The sequence below is a fragment of the Ornithorhynchus anatinus genome, chromosome 19 (assembly GCF_004115215.2).
Source record: "Ornithorhynchus anatinus isolate Pmale09 chromosome 19, mOrnAna1.pri.v4, whole genome shotgun sequence".
Classification (NCBI taxonomy): Eukaryota; Metazoa; Chordata; class Mammalia; order Monotremata; family Ornithorhynchidae; genus Ornithorhynchus; species Ornithorhynchus anatinus.
Genome location: NC_041746.1, coordinates 25,842,711 through 25,861,822, shown reverse-complemented (window position 1 = coordinate 25,861,822; position 19,112 = coordinate 25,842,711). Strand labels below are relative to the sequence as shown.

At 38.1% G+C, this 19,112-nt stretch overlaps 1 protein-coding gene across 13 annotated transcripts in view; it reads left to right on the top strand.

Moving 5' to 3' along the window:
• SNAP91 (synaptosome associated protein 91) overlaps positions 1 to 19,112 on the top strand; it is an 85,279-nt gene that overhangs the window by 36,760 nt on the left and 29,407 nt on the right. For 4 of the 13 annotated variants that reach the window (XM_029047447.2, XM_029047449.1, XM_029047451.1 and 1 more), the window contains exons 9-17: positions 1,494 to 1,535; positions 3,359 to 3,442; positions 4,209 to 4,279; positions 5,101 to 5,106; positions 9,374 to 9,401; positions 11,668 to 11,777; positions 12,705 to 12,811; positions 15,517 to 15,531; positions 15,686 to 15,856. In XM_029047447.2, the coding sequence (XP_028903280.1) occupies positions 1,494 to 1,535; positions 3,359 to 3,442; positions 4,209 to 4,279; positions 5,101 to 5,106; positions 9,374 to 9,401; positions 11,668 to 11,777; positions 12,705 to 12,811; positions 15,517 to 15,531; positions 15,686 to 15,856 (634 nt within the window). The remainder of the gene's footprint in view (positions 1 to 1,493; positions 1,536 to 3,358; positions 3,443 to 4,208; positions 4,280 to 5,100; positions 5,107 to 9,373; positions 9,402 to 11,667; positions 11,778 to 12,704; positions 12,812 to 15,516; positions 15,532 to 15,685; positions 15,857 to 19,112) is intronic. The other 9 variants (XM_007670732.2, XM_001509574.3, XM_039914794.1 and 6 more) reach the window with 6 other exon arrangements.

Here is a 19,112-nt window from a genome sequence, read left to right as displayed (position 1 = left end):
GAGGTGTACATTACTTGCAAGGTTAGACAGCTTGCTTAGTCAGGGTACTAATTGGAGTATAACATGCAGTGACAATTCTCTGGGCTTTGCTAGTGATACATTGCCAAACTAAAGCTTAGTAAAATTCTAGACTGCTTTTTCTGTCTCTTTCTTTACTTACGTTATGATATAATTCCTTTTTTGCCATCAGGGGACAATGGGGAAGGGCAGCTTTATCCCAAGACCTGAGTACAGTGTGCTGCCCAGAATAAGCCCTCAAATATTGTTGATTGCCTACTTGCCTTTTGTGTGGGGATTCAGCAGAGTTGAACAATTTCAGCTGAATGTTCATGTGCTGCCATCAGTTACTGACACACTTAATCTGTATTTGATCATATTGTACCACCCTGATGCTGGTTAAAATGTGTACTTTCACTGACTAAAAGGGGAAGAATAGGGGAGAGGGGAAGGAGAGTTGTTGGGGGGGAAAGCTAGCAATGTTTGTCTTTCCTGCTTTTGATATTCAATGAGTTGAATGATTACTATGTGCAGAGCACTGTACTAAGTGCTTGGAAAACTACAATACAACAGAATTAGCAGGTGCATTCCCTGCCCATAATGAGCTTATATTGTTGTAAATTACTTCCAGAACTGGAATTGCCCCAAGTGGCAAAAATCTTCAGAGGGAGGGAGGTAACTTCTAAACCTAGAGCACCAAACTTTTGAAGTGGGATTCACCATTGATAGCCAGCTGTATGTCTAACTTCCTTTGCTTTGACCTTGAGACTAAATTCTGTCCAGTTATGTACTGAGCTCCTACTGTGTTCCGAGCACTGTACTAAGTGCTTGGGAGAGTAGGCACATTTACTGCGCACTAGCAGCTTTCAAATCTAATGGGGAGACAGACATTAACTTGCAAATACATAAACAAGTACTGTGGGGCTGAGAGTGGAGTGAATAAATTCCATCGCGAGGGTGACACAGGAGAGAGAGGGAGTAGGGGGAATGAGGGTTTAGTCGGGGAAGGCCTCTTGGAGATGTTGTTTTTTTTTTTTTTAATAAGACACGTAGAGAGACCATCTATTGGATATGAAGGGCGAGGGAGTTTATCATAGAACACATTTATCTTTTTATCTGTTCTTCCAGACCTGTCACTTTCCTTTCCCTCATCATCTGTAGTAGTGCCTTAGTCCATGATACCGTGGAGTCTGAGTTATTTGGAGAATAAATGATTGAGGGGTCTTTTTTTGTTGCTATTTTGGTGGGGGTAATTGGAGGTTTAGTTAATTCAAGCCCCAGAATAGGAGGAAAATCAAAATTCAACTCCGCATTAAATAAACTTTGGTCTATGATGTCCTTCTCCTTTGGGTGCCTATATCCCTGAACAAGACAGCAGCACAACATGGTGTTTCTGTTTTCCAGTTTTGACAAGTTGATAGCTTATTGTACATTGAAAGTCTAATGAAACAAATGAAAACTTGCCTATTAAATGCATCTCTATTTTCAATCCACAGCAAGTTGGTATTGATAAAGGGGACATTCCTGATCTTACACAGGTAGGTCATTCACGTGGAAAAATGTCATTTAAATGTTAATTAAGCTGCTGTGGGGCCAGCTTCTTTCTTTTGGGTCATAGCTGCATTAGATGTACTAGAGAAGGGAAATGAGTATGATCTGCCAAGAGAACATGTTTTTCCACCATCTAGTCACTGCTAAAGCTTATTTATTATTGTGTTTTTCCACTTGGGTTGATGCATTCAGTTGGAAGTGATTAAAACTTGACAGCATTTTCACTGTACCTCTGAACCTAGTCCCAAGAATAATGAAGACACCAATATAATAGTTTCTAATGAAAGTAGCTAAAATTGTATAGTGTTGTAGAAGTCAACATTTGTTATTTAAACTTGAATCAAAAAGTCCTGATTAATACTTATAAGAATGATTGTATTAAATATGCCTAAATATTCCTGTTTACACTCATAACATTAACACTAGCAGAATAGCAACAGTGGTTCTTATTAAATTATGTACACTGTCCAAGAATACATAAACCTTAGTTATTTAGATACAACAGTCTAGAACTGTCAACAATTTGACCTGAATCTGTCTATAAGATTGAAATAAGGGGGGATGGGGCATAAACTTCCCTTTAAATTGTGAGGATAAGGACTATATCTTCACCTTTTTTGGTGGGCTCTCAAGTATTTATTCCAGTGCTCTGTACCATTAGGGACTCAATTTAATACCGACTGTCTGAGAATAGTAGTTGTAGTAATAGTATTTATCATCGTGGATCATGACCAGAAGAAAACTCCCAACTTGGCCTATGCTACCGGTGATTCAATCAGTAGTATTTATTGAGCATTTACTCTGTGCGGAGCACTGTATTAATAACTTGGAAGAGAGTACAATATAACAGACCCTTTCCCTGCCCACGAGCTAACTATCTAGAACTTTGTGATCTACGGGCTAGTGATTGAATGGTTGGGTGATGATTCCACACCAACACAAACAGGAAGAGCTTTGCAGATGCACAAACCTGGAGCTGGGCCAGAAATAGAACTGAATCAGTTGTGGGAGTTGAAGGCTACACCAACACCTGGGTATTCAGATCCATGTCAAGCTTTGCTAACACAATGATGATGGAACCTCCCATTGAAAGCATTGTGCAAACCTTGGTCCGTCACAAAGATTTCAGGACCCACAACCTATGAGAAGGCATCGATTTTAGTGCTCGCTAGTGGTTTTGGATACCACTATCCCTCTCATCCTGCCAGTTATGTTCACACTCGGAGCATAGGTGGCACAGAGGGAAGTTCTAGCAGGAATTTTCTAGGCAAAACCTGTTTAGGGCCGAAGTTCTAGCAGTGTAGTGCCAATGCTGTGCCATAGCCCCATATACCCAAAAGGGACCATTAAACAACAGACAGATTTTCTTATGCCCCATTTCACCCTTAAAATTAGTAAACTCCTTCCCCACCCCACAACTCTTTAGGTTCTCTTTCTCCTCCCTTGTCTCCTGAGCATCTACACTTTGAGACTTATAGAAATCTCACCATAAAATAACAACTCTGCTTTCATGTAACCGCACTTAAGACATTTGTTTATGAGCATATGGTAAAATGGAATTTTCTAAGCCACTGGCTTGTTGGAATGCTCTAGGTGGGAAGAAATGGTAGGTGGTAGGGAAAGAGAGTGCCGTTTCAGCTGATTACCAAATTAGTTATGAGAATCAACCTGAAGGGTATGTATTATTATGTGTAGCTTATTCTTCACACCCAGGCTTGCAATCAACCAAACAAGAGAAAGTTCCAAGTATAGATTTTGTGTTGGGCTTGTCTGGATTGAAATTAAAGTCTATATATGAAAAACATTTTAGGAATTGATGTCAGAAATTCTGATTGACCTGCAAATCATTGATAATGAAAGCTTTCCACCCAAAGAGAATGCTACTGATGTATTGGTAACCCTTCTATAATAATATATTGCTTATCACCTCTCGAGCAGCCTCTTGTTCACTGGGTTTGTGGGTCCACTTAATGTACTGATTATCACCTTATACAAATAAAGAGATGCCTATTTTAGTCACTTGAATGTCTTTAACATAATAAGCATGCTGAACTATTTGTTACCTTGAGGTGCAGGCCTAAAATGCACTTCAGGGACCTGATCCAAGTTGCAGACTTACAGGTTAGTTGCTAAACCAAGGAAAAGAAGATGCCTTCATGTAATTATTTTTAAAGTCTGTTCATTTCTAAATTATTTTACTAGCCTGTTTCAAGGAAATGGCCTGATTTTTTTTTTTTAGGGTTGTCTTGATGTGGCAATTGTGAAATTTAAAAACTTAATGAAAGTAAAAGATTTATTCAGGTCAATTTACTGTAAATTGCATTTGGGACAGAGATGGACCAAAAGTTGATATACAAACTTTTAAAATAGAATAGATATGAGCAAAGCAGCCATTTCAATTTTTTTGGCTCTTTTGCCTACGTTTTTCTTCCATACCCTATAACTGGACATTTATGCCAAAAGAAAATAAGTAACTTTTCTGTAAATTTGCAATTCCAGCTGCAGGTTTCAGCATGAATAGGCTTATCTTATTTTTCACTAAGGTGTTGGCAGAGGTAACGTTGAAAGTATGTTCTAAAAAAAACTTGTGATGAAGGCTTGATATACTTTTCGGTTTTCAATGTAAAGAATATAGTTTTTTTAAAATTATTTTCTTATAGGCTCCCAGCAGTCTTATGGAGACCCTTGAACAACATCTAAATACATTAGAAGGAAAGAAAACTGGAAACAAGTATGCATTACTTACGGTTCTACTGCCACCAAAACTTTAGATAGCATAATAGTGTATTTTTGTGTAGAAATTCTGTAGATTGAAACAAGGCTGCTGACATTGAGTCTGGTCCCCAAATATTGCAAAATCATTAGAATACAATCAGGAATGTATATTTTATGCAGAATGTTTGGTTCTTCATAGGAGTAACTTCCAGATGATATGAAAATGTAACTGTTTATACAACACATTTCAAATTCTTTTCCAATTTTCTCTAAAATCATCCTAACAAGAATTTGTTGCTTTTTGTTTTGAAAAAGACTGAATTAATTTTTAATGAAACTAAATGCTTTCCCTGCCTCACTATATCTCCCAGACATTAATGTCTTGAACAAACTATGATGAAATTTCTCTGTGGAGTACAAAATAAGCTAGATAAATGATTTTTGAATCATAATTACTCTAGAAACAACTGTACATGGTGGTGAGTTATAAATAGGGATATCTGTGATAGTTTACAGGGAAAAGCCAGCCTTTATTAAAATGTACATTCTTGTCTTCCTTTTCTATGGCAATAAATGATTTGTATTCCTGTGTTTTGGAGTCCTCTTCTGGACTTTTTCCATCCATTTCTTTACTTGAAACTGTAAAGAATAATTCCTCGAATTACAGTTTGGCCTGGGCAGATTGGCTATTTTTAATGTTTAGCATTTTCATATCATGGCAGAGTACAGTGCTGTACCCATAGTAAGCACTCAATAAATACTATTGAATGAGTATACTAATTTCAGTAATTAACTGTTTTATTTCTGTGTGTATTTGTGCTTGCCTGGAAACTTAAGTGAAGGGTAAGTATTGTATAGTGCCTCTAGATTGTCTTGCCTCTGAGTGTACACATTATACACTTGTGATGGGGCTTTAAATATTTAAATATGTCTACCCATTTTTAGTGTTGCTTGTAGTATTTCCTAGGTGCTGTCAAATTGTACAGTGTGTAGGTTTATCTCTCCCTCAAGAATAGATGAGAATTTGAGGACACCTTAATGAGTTCTTAGTTGGAAAGAAAATTAAATATTTAGAGCTTCTTTAGTAAGAGAGAAACGTCTCGTGGAAGCTTCAGGTGAAGTGAAGGTATTTTTAGTTTTCAAGGCATGACAGCTCCTTGGACATTACTGAGTATCTCTAGAAGCTTTCCTGCTCTTAACCAACGTAAGGTAAAATACTCTGTACACAAGATAAAATATGCAAAATGACCATTAGAAAAGCTGAATGATTTGAGCAAGATAACAAAGACAAGCTTCCCATTATAAAGTGAGAATCTTTCCATTGGAACGATTTAGTAGAATAAGAAAGCTTGTCATCAGGAGCCTTTAAAATTGTAGCTTCTCATCTGTCTGGGGTGGTTTCGGCATGGTCCTTCCAGAAACAGATGGATGAAGTAGTTTGTTTTTTTTTTAATAAGTTCCCTTTGAGGCCCATTATTCTGTTTCATCATTTCAACTTGTTAGATGCACAGGCATTCTGAAAAGTTTCAGTCTTGGGTGAATCTTAGCACATATTTTCCCAGCAGAAATTCACCCAGATTTTGTGAGGTCAGTGGACGATATCCTTCAATTAAGCTCAGAATGGCAGTAATACTACAGACTCACTTTTCTGTAGAAGACTTGAGAAACAGCATGGTCTAGTAGATAAAGTACGAGTGTGGGAGTCAGAAGGATGTGAGTTCTAATTTTGGCTCTGCCACTTCTCTGGTTGACCTTGGGCAAGTGATTTCATTTCTCTATGCCTCAGTTACCTCATCTGTGAAATGGGTCTCATGTGGGACATGGACTGTGTCCAACCTGAATAGCTTGTATGTGCCCCAGTGCTGACTACAGTGACTGGTATATAGTAAACGCTTAACAAATACCATTAAAAATAAATGTACCTCTGGAACTCAATCAATCATTGGTATTTATGACACATAGCGTATAATAAATACCCCCCATAAAAGACTTGTTTTGCAATAAAGGATCCAAAGCAATTTGTGTCATGGATAACAGGCAATAGCAGAGCTTGGACTAGAACCCAGGTCTTCTGACTCCCAGACCTCTGATCTTTCAAGAGCATGGTTTAGTGGATAGAGAAGGGGCCTGGGCATCAGAAGGAGTCAGACATCTAATCTTGACTCTATCACGTGTCTGCTATATGACTTTGGGCAGGTCACTTGACGTCTCTGTGACTCAGTTCCCTCATCTATAAAAGGAGGATTAAAACTGAGAGCCCCATGTGGGACGTGGAATGTGGTCAAGCTGATTAGCTTGTGCAGTACCTGGCACCTAGTAACTGCTCAGCAAAAACCTTAAAGTCTGTGGCATTTCTCATGTGCAAACAGTTATTCTCCAGAGAGGGCTCAATACTCAACTAGAGCAAAGAACCAAGTTGGAGCAGAGAATATAGGAGGAGGTAGAGGGCAATGTCTCCCCTGCTCTAGTTGTAAGGGATGTATTGTTGCATACCCTAGAACTGTACACATTGACTTGAGAAGCTTTGATGGATTTTGGAATCATTTAACTCTCAAGTTTTTCATTTTTTTTGAGTAAGGAAGAATCTGTAACCAAAAGACTGGTTTCAAAATCTAGATATAGGATTGTGATCCTTTGCCTTTCACCTCTTCCATAAGTGTCCCTCTTGATTCTATTCTGGGTCCCTATCTCTTCTCACTTGTTCCTCGCTTCCTTGGGGAACTAATCTGTTCCCATGACTTTAACCATCTTGATTTTATAAAATCCTCTCAATGAAGGCTCTGACTTAAGCAGAATGAAAATCTCCAGGAGGTTAGTCTACATTCACTGGAAAGGTATCCTATCTTTGGTGTTTTGGGAAAGGTTCTAGAATTCCCTCAAATTCTGTAACATATGACCTTGTAGAGCAAGCCTACCTAGTCTTCATTCACTGTAGTATTTTTCTGTTCTTAGCAAAAGTTCAATTCATTGCTGAGACTGGCAGGAATAATTTGTCCTTTTAGAGAAGATTTCAGCAAGAACCATACTCCAGAAATCAGACCTCCTTTCTAGTACTTACTGCACAGCTTGACATGAATTAACCTCCCTCTATGACTGCTACTTAATTCACATTTACCGAGGTAGGTTTTAAAATATATCCAAATAGATATCCAACTGTTTTGCACATTGCCAGGCAATATCAGGAACTCATTCAGCTTTAGTTGACATTCTTCATAGGTTTTCCCGTAGGTGATTGGCAGGCCTATAATTTGTAGCTGAAGTATTTGCTTGTATTTATGAATCAATTGACCTTTCAGGAGTAGGAAAATGTTTTTACAAACCGCGGCTGGAGTAACTCTTTTATTTGGTCACATTTATTGAGTCTTTGGAATGTTCTTTATGTATGAGGTAGAAAATAGTCTTTCAAAGGCAGTGGTACTTACTACTGAATTGTCTTTTCCTGGTAAGCAATCTTTTTTTTTTCTGTCACTTCAGTCAGTGCCAATCTGATGATATAGATCACATTTGACGATCAATAAATCACATATGTTTTGTGGTTGTTCCACAGAAGGTGTTTGTGCTTGAGTGGCTTCACAGTGATCTCCTCATCTTCTCTGGAGGGCAGAGGATTTTTGCTTTAGGGACTTATTTCGTGACTTTTTTCTCCTTCCCATTCTGTATTTGAGAAAAAGGATATAGTAATTTTTAACTAAACTTAGCAAGAGTTTTAGAACTAACTCCCACATAGGCTTCTGAAGATATAGATCATTTGAGTGTTTTTAAATCACCCCAGTTCACCTTTTGAGGTAAATTATTATACTGTGAATTTGTTTTTTTCTAGGATGTTTCTACTTTTTCCATAAGTTCTCATTAATCATAGCATTTAAATGAATGGAATATTTCTTATGGTTACTTATTGCTGAAGTATGATCTCCTCATTGTCTCAGTATGATGTTAGAAAATAGACAGATTTACTGTTTAGATGCTGTTTCTCATATTTATAACTGAGGGGAGGAAAGTTGTCTCTTGGTGTCTAAAATCCCAGTATTACAGGTGATGCAAGATCAATTAATGGTATTTATTGAGTGCTTACTATGTGCAAAGCACTGTACTAAGTGCTTGAGAGAGTACAATACAACAAGATGACCTGTTTTTCATATTTAAATTGCTGGCAGATCTGGACTTTCACATAATCAGTGCCTGAATCCCACTCTTGAGAATTTTCACATTGTACTTTCCTAAGCTCTTGGCACAGTGCTTTGTGCACAGTCTGCATTCAATAAATACCAATGATTGAGTACCCATCTCCTCCATTTCCAGATTTTAGCATGGGATCAGTGAGAATAAAGTCTTGCACTTTGTTGGTTACATGAGTTGACACTTCTTTCTTCCACATGCCCTCCTAAAGCACTTTTTTAGCTTGGAGGGAACCTGTCACTGATAGTGGGGTTTGGCAGGTCTGGGTCACTGTAGACCCCAGCTTCCTTGGTTCCACCAATCAACCAATCTTTGTATTTTTTGAGCCCTTACTGAGTGCTCTGCTACTAAGAACTTGGAAAAGTATGACATAATAGAGTTGGTAGTAATCATGATCCTTGCCTCAAGTAGCTTTTCTTCCATTTCTCTGGCTGGAGGGATGGGGAAGAAATGGGTCATTGTGGGAAAATTTGATTTATGAATGGTTTTAAAATTACAAATGCAGATTGTTGAAGCAGTAATGAATTAGATGTCAGAGTGGGAAGAAAACACTCTAGCTAACCTAATAATTCATTCAATAGTATTTATTGAGCACTTACTATGTACAGAGCACTGTACTAAGCGCTTGGAATGTACAAATTGGTAACAGAGACAGTCCCTGCCCTTTGATGGGTTTACAGTCTAATCGGGGGAATAATTCTGGATAAGAAGTAGATAGATAATTCTGGATAGATGGATTTCCAAATTGTGTTTATCTGAAACAAGTTGAGACATAAAATATAATGGATTAAGTTGGTTAATTTTAATGTTCAGAAACAATATTTAGATAAACCATTGAAATTGTGGCAGAATTATTTTAAAATCCTATTTGGATATTTTTTGCATGTATGTATTAGTCTGCTTTCAGATTAATTTTTTTCTACTTCACTCTTAGATCTGGTGCTCCCTCTCCATTGAGCAAGGTAAGTTTTTTAATGTTGTCTATATCAATTTGATTTGCTCAGAATAATTTATAATGCTAATTTCCCTGGAATTTAGGCAATATGTTTATTTCCCTAATTACACATATATCTGCTGTGTGACCTTGGGCAAGTCACTTTACTTCTCTGTGCCTCAGCTACCACATCTGTAAAATGGGGAATAAGACTGTGAGCCCAACGTGGTACAAGGACTGTGCCCAGCCCAATTTGCCTGTATCCACCGCAGCACTTAGTATAGTGCTTGGCACAAAGTAAGCGCTTAACAAATACCACAATTATTATTATTTTATTTGGTTAAGGGTACATCTTTATTTGAGAATGTGAAACCCTATGGCTATGTTTAAATCTGGGATTAATTTTGTGAATGCAATTTAATGATAATTATTAAGTACTATGTGCCAAACTCAGTACTAAGCGCTGGGTTTGATATAAGATAGGTTGGACCCAGACCCTGTTCCACATGGGGTTCACAGACTAAGTAGGAGGGAAGAAGGTTTAATCCCCATGAGGTAACTGGAGCCCAGAGAAGTAAGATGACTTGCCCAACGTCACCCAGCAGATAAGTGGCAGTGCTGGGATTAGAACCCAAGTCCTCTAATTCTCAAGCCTGTGCTCTTTCCATTAGGCCATGCTGCTTCTCTGCTTTTTATTTGCCAGATAACATCAAATCATGTCAGTTAAACTTGTTTTTCTCTTCTCAATGACTATTGTCTAAGAATAAGCTCATTCTGCTCTACGTAGGCACTCCTAACTTAAAGGGGTCACAAGTCACAGCTGTTCTTCTAACTCTCAGGCATGTGCTCTATCCATTAGGCCATACTGCTTAGCAAAATCCCTATTTTGTTTCTGCCTCAGTCATGTAGTAATATGTATTGAAGGTCTCCCCCACAAACAAAAACTAGTTTAGAATTTTCTTGATGATGGGAGGGCACTTGAACCTTTTGATACAGGTTGTAGAGCAACCTAGCTTTGGATGGGCAGTCAGTATTAGAAAATGGACTTCAGTCTTAACTTGATTTGGGGTAATAGTTTCCAGACCCGTAAATATCAAATGATTTTTCACTTGGACTTTGCCAAAGTGAAAAGAAGAGATGAGACTAGAGTAGAGATTTACAGAGCAACAACCTGATTATTGACTTTGCGTCACTTTCTGAATACACTCGAACTGGCATGCATATCTGCTTAATTTAGATTTACTGGTTTCTGTGGGAGCTATAGACTGAAAAAGGCCTCAGTTAATCTCTTTGTTTGAAAATTGCAAGACAGACACAAAGTAATTTGAAGGCCTCCCACAGTTATCACTTTTTCTGAATCTCTTTCTGCAGTAGTTCTTTTTTCTGGAAAACCTGCTTTGCATTTAGCATGTGTGTGTTCTTTTGACCACCCAGGTAGGATAGCGATCCAGTTCCCCCGGTTGAGTTATTTATTTATTTTTAATCTTTGGTTTGCTCTTAACTGCTCTTAAATCAGGTTGAGGATTAATGTTCCTGTAGTGTATTTTGAGACTTCTGTTAATATTTGTCATCTGGATATGTGGGAAATTGTAGGGAAAGTGGGAAGGGATGTGGCTATGTCTTTGCCCTTTCATATTGGTGCTTCAAGTGCTCATCGTTTGTGATGCCTATTTTAACATGCCTCAGAATGAACTAATCCAGAAAAAAGGGTTTACGGGCTTTGTTATTCTTTTTCAGCTGATTGTGTCAGATTAGTGAGTGGATATGCACAAGATATCCTCAAGATGCCTGTGACTTGAATCATGCTTATGAGTCATTCTTTGCCATCTCTGAATTATTTTGTAAGTTGGATTTTTAGACACTAAAGGCATCCAATGAGGATCCAGGTAGAGTAGATGCAGGGAGGGAAGGGAAGAGTGTGGTGGGGATTATTTCAACTGATTGCTTTACAGGAATTTCAAATTTAAGTTTTGGCTGCTGTTTTTGTTAATGTTCAGTGTGGAAATGCATTCAGGCATGAAGAATACTTTTAACATACCATTTCAAGTCATTGGATGATTAGGTCAAGTATAAACACAAATCATTACTATTGGTGCTCATTTTAATATTGATGTTTAACTTTTTTTATTGCAATGGATTGAAACTGCCCAATCATATTTCAAGGAATAAGCGGTCTAAATATTTTTTCTTAACTGGTGAGTTGTTTGTGATAAAGGGCAAAGTAGGTATGAACACCTACATTTATCATTGCTTTTGTGTATGAAAATAAATTTATTTTGCATCTTCTTTTTCAGTCTTCTCCAGTTACAACAGTTACATCTCCTAGTTCCACCCCAGCCAAAACTATTGATACCTCCCCACCAGTTGATTTATTTGCAACTTCATCTACAGCAGCTCCCATCAGGTTTGTTCATCCTTGCAGTTTTTTTGGTTCCATATATTTCCCCGAGTGATATAGAAACTTTATGGAAACCTGAAACTTATTGGATAGCCAGAGAGCTACTTGCATTATGGATGCTATGTCTAACTCCTACCTGTGGCAAACCTCTGCAGAACTGGATTATTTATGTCTGTCTTCCATTTTCTAAAACTCAGGTCAATATTAAGCATTAAGTACCAGAACTGAGGAACTTCCTAGCTTCTGGTTCCTGTTGAATAGAATGCTTAAAAATTTGTGCCCTTAAATGCTTGCAAATTCTCTCTCACAGTGACTTGACAGTTATAAAATCTTACTTTTCTTCTGAGTCAGTTAAAACTGTGCTGCATTGTATTATTACTGCATCAAAGTAATGGATTTGGGGGTTATGAAGTGGGATGTAGCAAGAGATGAAAGCAGTTAGGGTCAAAAAAGGGGGATGTAATAGGGAAGATCGGAAGGGAGGACCAGTTGAAAAGGGGACTTAAATCCCACAGCTAGAAATTGACATGGATATAGAAGGCAATTGAGAACCACCAAGGAGGGGAGTGAATAATTGAAGTTTAGTTTAGTAGTCATGATCTAGAGAGATAGGATAGGGAAAGAAGAAAGTAGGGGCAGAGAATCTGCCATAGACATTTATTGAGGTAATCCAGCTATGGCTAAAATTGTGGTTGGGTAGGATTGGGGTCAGATGAGATATTTGGAGCAAAATAGGTAAGGCTTAATGATTGAATACATTATATAACAACTCAGAACTATATATTTATTTCTAGCTATACCTTTACTCAATATTTTAGTAGAAAATCTGTGTTTAGTTGGTCAATATGGGCATTTAGAATGCTTCTAGAAAATGAAGTAAAAGCCCCACATGGAAGAAATGTATTTGTAAGATGTGTTTTTGTTTTCCATCAGTACTTCTAAACCATCCAGTGATCTCCTTGACCTCCAGCCAGACTTTTCATCTGGAGGACAGGCAGCGGCTGCAGCAGCGCCTTCCGGAGGAGCAACCGCATGGGGAGGTAAATGGAATCAACAATAATATTTTCCACCACTTGGCCATTTTTATTTTTCTAGATCAGCTAGAATGAGCTCTGGCCTTCCTTTGGACCAGCATGTTTTTGCTCTTGCGAAAAGAAAATGCATTTTCTCCTGGCTTTCTCCAAAGTCAGAATTGTCACAAGTGCTTTGAAATAGCACTCAAAGTCCTCTTTTCACCACCCTGGAACCTTGAGTTCTTAAGACCTCCTCCAAGTACATATCTAAAAGACAAGGCTATTAGATAGAGGCAGTTCTCAACGACTCTTGAAGAAGTTTTTCTGTTCGTGGCTGAGAGTACAATTTGGTCTAGTGTACCTTTGAGTGTTTCTTTTAATCTTCCTAGTATTGTGAATGCAACCCTCCCTGATTTTGTCAAACATTTTCACTGAGTTTCACACTTTGACTGGAAGAATAACAATTTGATTGGCTGGAAGTGAGAAAACACAAAGAAAACTCCAAGTGTTCTAGGACTGTATTTCCTCTCAGATGAATTTAGCAGATGGTTGAAAATTTTTTTGATTCCTTCTGAATCTGTCATAATACCTAATTAGGTTGCAACCAGTACTTGATGTTGTGCTTTTCAATCAAGATAGGGTAGGGTTGGGCAGGTGGTTTGTAGGCATGACTCCAAAAATAGTCATTTTGTCTCTCTGGCACAATTCCCCATTATTGTCAAACTGGTATTTAGGATTTGGCTCACTCTAATGCAAATTTGGTACAAAAGAACATTATCTTTTGTCCTCCAGAGCATGTATGTTCTTTCCTTGCCCACCAATAGAATAGTGGGATGAATATTTTTAAAGGTACTGGATTTTGTGGGCCCTGCCCATTTTTAAATCTAGATTCAATCGTTTTCTTCTCCCCCCACACTGTCCCTAACATAAAGACCCATACCATCATTTGGGAAGCTTCAGTTTTCTTGTGGCAAGTGTTGAACCGCAACACCTTAAAGTGTGTTTAATTGATACATTCATGGGCAATGTGTGCATTTCTAATGAAAACATTATTGAATATAAAGTAGATGAGAATTAAATGGCCTAATGTTCACCTTTTGATAATTTCACAGCTTCATTCCTCTGTTCTACCAAAATATCGAACAGCAGTAAATATTTTGAAGAAGCAAAAATGCTAACAGTATGAAAATTTATAGTAAATGGAGGACATTTCATTGTAAGAAAAAAAGCAAAAGAAAGGAAGGCAATTGATTTCATTAAAGGATTCTTGAAATGTTGTAGGTTGTTAATTGTCTAGAAGGTGTTAGGTATTATCCAGGCTGAGGGTGACTAAGCATTTGTCCATGTAAACATGGGCCAAAAAAAATTATCCTGTTAGCAATAGTAATTTTTATTAAGCACTTATTGCAGGTTGAGCATTGTACCAAGTGTTGGAAGTAGTAGCATATAGATAAATCAGGTAATGCCATTAGAATTTTTGAAAACTGATGTGTGGTCCATCCAAAAAGGGTCAAGGAAACAAAACCTAAGTACGTGTATCCATAATTGTTCGATAGGTGAAAGAATTAACACTCTTGTTCTGTAGCTACCATCTTGAAAGCCTCTTGGGAAGTTCGTATGCTATTTGGTTTAAAAAGCAATCAAAACCAAAATATATTTAATAAAAATTACTTTTGCATCTATACTCCACAATTTCTCATTTCTATAAAAACGAGTCAACCTGGAATTCTTCCTCTGTCGTGATTTTTTTTACCCTGTTTCATTACCCTGGTTATCAAATTATTTTTAGTTTTTACCAATTTGATCTGAAATTCACTAATTTCATCATTTTTTGATATCTAAAATGCAATAGCACTGTTACCTCAGTGGTTGTATGTATTCAAAGGCTTACAAAAGTGATTTATATATAATTATTATAATAATAGTGCCATTTAAGCACTTACTATGTGCCAAGCACTGTTCTAAGCACTGGGGTATATACAGGGTAATCAGGTTGTCCCAAATGGGGCTTACACTTTTAACCCCCATTTTTACAGATGAGGTAACTGAGGCACAGTGAAGTTAAGTGACTTGCCCAAGGTCACACAGCAGACAAGTGGCGGAGGCGGTATTAGAACCCACGTCTTCTGACCCCCCCCCCCCAGTCCGTGCTCTTTCCACTAAGCTAATATACATATACATTTTTCTACTAGGTATATATCAAGCGCTAAATTACAGCTTTTTATCATACTTGCCTACTTACCAAGCTGATTTAAATGACAGATTGCGGAAATAGTATAAGGTGCAAAATTAGGTAGCTACATACTTCAAGTAATTTAACCTTTTAATGAGATTTATAGAATAATGAACAAACCAGTAATTGAAAATAATTCCTTCTCTCTTAAAAAACAGATTTATTTGATCATTTTTTATTGAGCGCTTACCGTGTGCAAAACACTGTACTAAACGCTTGGGAGAGTGCAATGCAACCACAAATGAAGATGTGGCCCAAGGTTCTATAGTTTGAAAATGTAAACAGACTAGAATGTGTAATACTATGTGATTCCTCTGTCTTGTCAGGATTAGTGCTTCGTGCACAGTAAAGCACTCAAATACGATTGAATAGATGAATCTGCTGTTAAACTCATGAAGCTGAAATGATTTTGACGGTAGCTTTAATCTTTGTAACAATGAGTATTTCAGCTTTAACTCTTGGTATTTTTTCTATATTGCTGCCATTTAATGGATATTAGACCTTTTGGGAGAGGGTAAGTAGTGTTGAATTTTGTGTTTCATTCTAAATGTGAGTTAAGTATCTCTACTATTTGAAGTGATGTATTATTTCCTCCTTGGAGTCTAGTGTATTTCTTTTCCCTTCCTCTTCCTCTCTGCCATTCGATCTTCATCTCTGGTGGGATTTAGACACTTTGACTTCACTTTCCATTGTAACCTCCGAGGCACCGGTTTCCGATCCGTTTGCACCAGAACCTAGTCCTCCTACTGCTCCAACTACTGAAATTGCAACTGCTGCAGCTTCAGCTTCAACTACCACAACTATCACTGCTGTCACTGCTGAAGTGGACCTTTTCGGAGGTTAGTGTTGCTGCATCACCACTCTTTAACACTTCTTTTCAGAATTCTCTGAAAGCCTTTTCTATGCAGGGAATCTTGAGATTTGGCATAGATAAGAGCAAGCATTAATCTGAGCGCCTATGATTTTTTTTTAACATTGATGACATGGTTTCTAATCCCAACTCTGCCACTTGTCTGCTGTGTGACCTACTGCAAGTCACTTAACTTCTCTGTGCCTCAGCTACCTCATCTGTAAAATGGGGATTGAGTGTGAGCCCCACATGGGTCAACTTGATTACCCTGTATCTACCTTAGCGCTAAGAACAGTGCTTGACACATAGCACTTAGCAAGTACCATAATTATTATTATTTGAAAAGGACAAAGATAATTTACTGCCACCTTAATGAGAAAGACTTTCCTGTAGAAGTGAAGGTGTAATTCTTTTGTTCCTTCATCAGAGATGCTCTGTAAAACTTTGTCACTGGTAAGGTCTGTTGAATAGGAACTAAAGCCATTCTATAAAGAGTCCGTGAGGGTTTTTCAATGGTCAGAATCACTATATTTAAGAATGTCAGCCCAGTGAAAGTTCTACTCAGTTGTTTACTGAAATGGTACCTCTTCACTTTTGGTGAGAATAAAATGATTTTCTTCATATTGTTCTCCAATTCAGTTTTGATCATATAATTGGCTGTTCTACCCTCCAAGTTTCCCCACTCCACAGAACTGTTCCCAACTCTTTTCCTAGACCTGGATTTAATGTATACCAAGGAAGAGCATGGGGGAGCCTAGGAATCATAGCATAAGACCCCTGATTGGAAACTCTGAAACTGGTGGCTGATGGGCCATTTTTGCCTTTAGGATTTTGCAAAGACCTTTAGGTAAATGAAGACTCAGGAGAAGCAGTGTGACCTAGTGGATAGAGCACAGACCTGGAAGTCAGAAGGACCTGGGTTCTAATCCCGGCTCCACCACCTGTCTGCTGTGTGACCTGGGGCAAATCACTTCACTTCTTTGTGTATGTTACCTCATCCATAAAAATGAGGATTAAGACTGTAAGCCCCATGTGGGACATGGACTTTGGCCAAACTGATGATCTTGTGTCTACCCCAGAGCTAGATACAGTGTCTGGTACATAGTAAGAACTTAACAAATATCTTAAAAAGAAAAAAGATTTCAAATGAAATTGAACACAGACATCCACAGAATGCTCTGAGCGTATTCTCTATGTATGCCCTTTAGGATTAACCAATCTCCTCAAATTATCTGTTCTTGCCCCCATCACCCAAAGGCCTGGTATTATTTCCTGAAATGTCACATTTCTAGGTATCTGTTTTTTGTAGAGCTCTTTCCTGAAACACAGGAGTTTGGGGCATGTGAATTTTTTTTTTTTGTCACATCTCTGATGCTAGTATAACTTTACAGAGGAATAGCTCCAGCATAGAGAAAAACTTATAAGATCATTTAAGAAAAACCATAAAGCTTATACTACATTTTATAATGCATTTAGGCACGATATAATTTCTAGGGAAAACACTTATCTTACAATATGTATTTTCACCTTGTTGATTCAAGTTCATTAAAAAATTTCTTTCCTGTAGGGCAGGGGAAGGAGTGAGCTGATCTTGCAGTAACTAGCAGCCACTAACAAGAGTAGATGCTACATATAAATATTATGTATGAAAATGAACTTCAGCTAGGTGTAGAATTGTCCTTTTGCATTTGAGGAAAATGCCACTAACAGTAAATTTCACTTGTGGGTGCTGAAAAGTCATTGCCAGACCAGTGGTTCTGACCACACTATAGCCACACAGATAGATGAACTATGTTGGCTTTTGTTTACTTGTTTTATTATACAATTTATTGTTCCTTGTGTTTTCACTTTTGCCTTGATCTCATCCTCTAGAAGCTGCCCTTAAAGTTGTTTTGTTTTTGTTTTTTTTTTTAAAAAAAAGGCAAGGTGTAAAACCTACTCCATTTTTGATTGCAAGTGTTTTGTAGTGGTAGTCTGCTGCAATTCTCACATCTTTCAGCTATGATACCTCATTGGCTGAGACTATTTTACTGTTGTATTGCACTACTCCAAGTGCTTAGTACAATCCTCCACATAGTAAGCACTCAACACATACTACTGATCACAAAACGTCATTTGGTCTCCCTTGCCTTTGGCCCTGTTTTAGTTCCCCGAGCAGCAATTTTGAGTCTCCATTTTCTTCAGATGCCCCAGCCAGTGAATTTGGGTTGAGTGAACAGATCCCAGCACTTAGCACAATTTGTCATCCTGTGGTTATAAAATCTCAGAATCCTGATGAGCTGGTCAGGATCTCCCCCATTAGGATTTGGGCCTTAAAGATATACAGAATACTGGGGCTTGGGCCTAACCATCACTTTTTGAAGCTATTTTAGACTGTTGCTTCACCCCATGACATGCATTGACCAGTTGTCAGGTGAGGTGTCGAGCATGTGATGTCTTAACAGGTTTTTATCACATTGATTTGCGTCAAGACATTCCTAGTAACACTTGTGGCTGTTTTTTAATGGTATTTGTTAAGCACTTACTATGTCCCAAGCACTGAACTAAGCACTGGGGTAGATACAAGCAGATGAGTTAGGACACAGTCCATGACCCACATGGGGCTCGCACTCTTAATCCCCATTTTATAGATGAGGTAACTGCAGAGAAGTGAAGTGACTTGCTCAAGGTCGCACAGCAGACCAGTGGCAGAGTGGGGATTAGAATCCGGGTCCTTCTGACTTGCAGGATGGTATTCTATCCTCTAGGCCCTGGAACCCTAGTTTTGCTTCTGAACTGGAGTAGTGCTTTGGAGGGGGGGCAGGGGGAACTTTATTGCCATTGTTCTTGTTTGTCTGTCTCCCCCGATTAGACTGTAAGCCCGTCAAACGGCAGGGACTGTCTCTATCTGTTGCTGACTTGTTCATTCCAAGCGCTTAGTACAGTGCTCTGCACATAGTAAGCGCTCAATAAATACTATTGAATGAATGAATGAATGACCTATTGAATGGGAGGGAGGAGGGTATATGGCCAGGAAGATTAATTTAGCAGGAGGGGACTTTTATATGGTGTCTGATTGCAGGGTTTACCTTTGTGGATTACGTACTGGTGGAGAATCCGAAGCATGAGGAAGTTTTATGAGGATTGGCCCTTATTAAAAAAAAAAAAAAAAACCACAACAAAAAACGTTTGTAGAACTAAGATAAAGAGTATTATAGGAAATATTAGCCTAAGTACATTCATTTTAGGCATAATGGTGTGTTTGG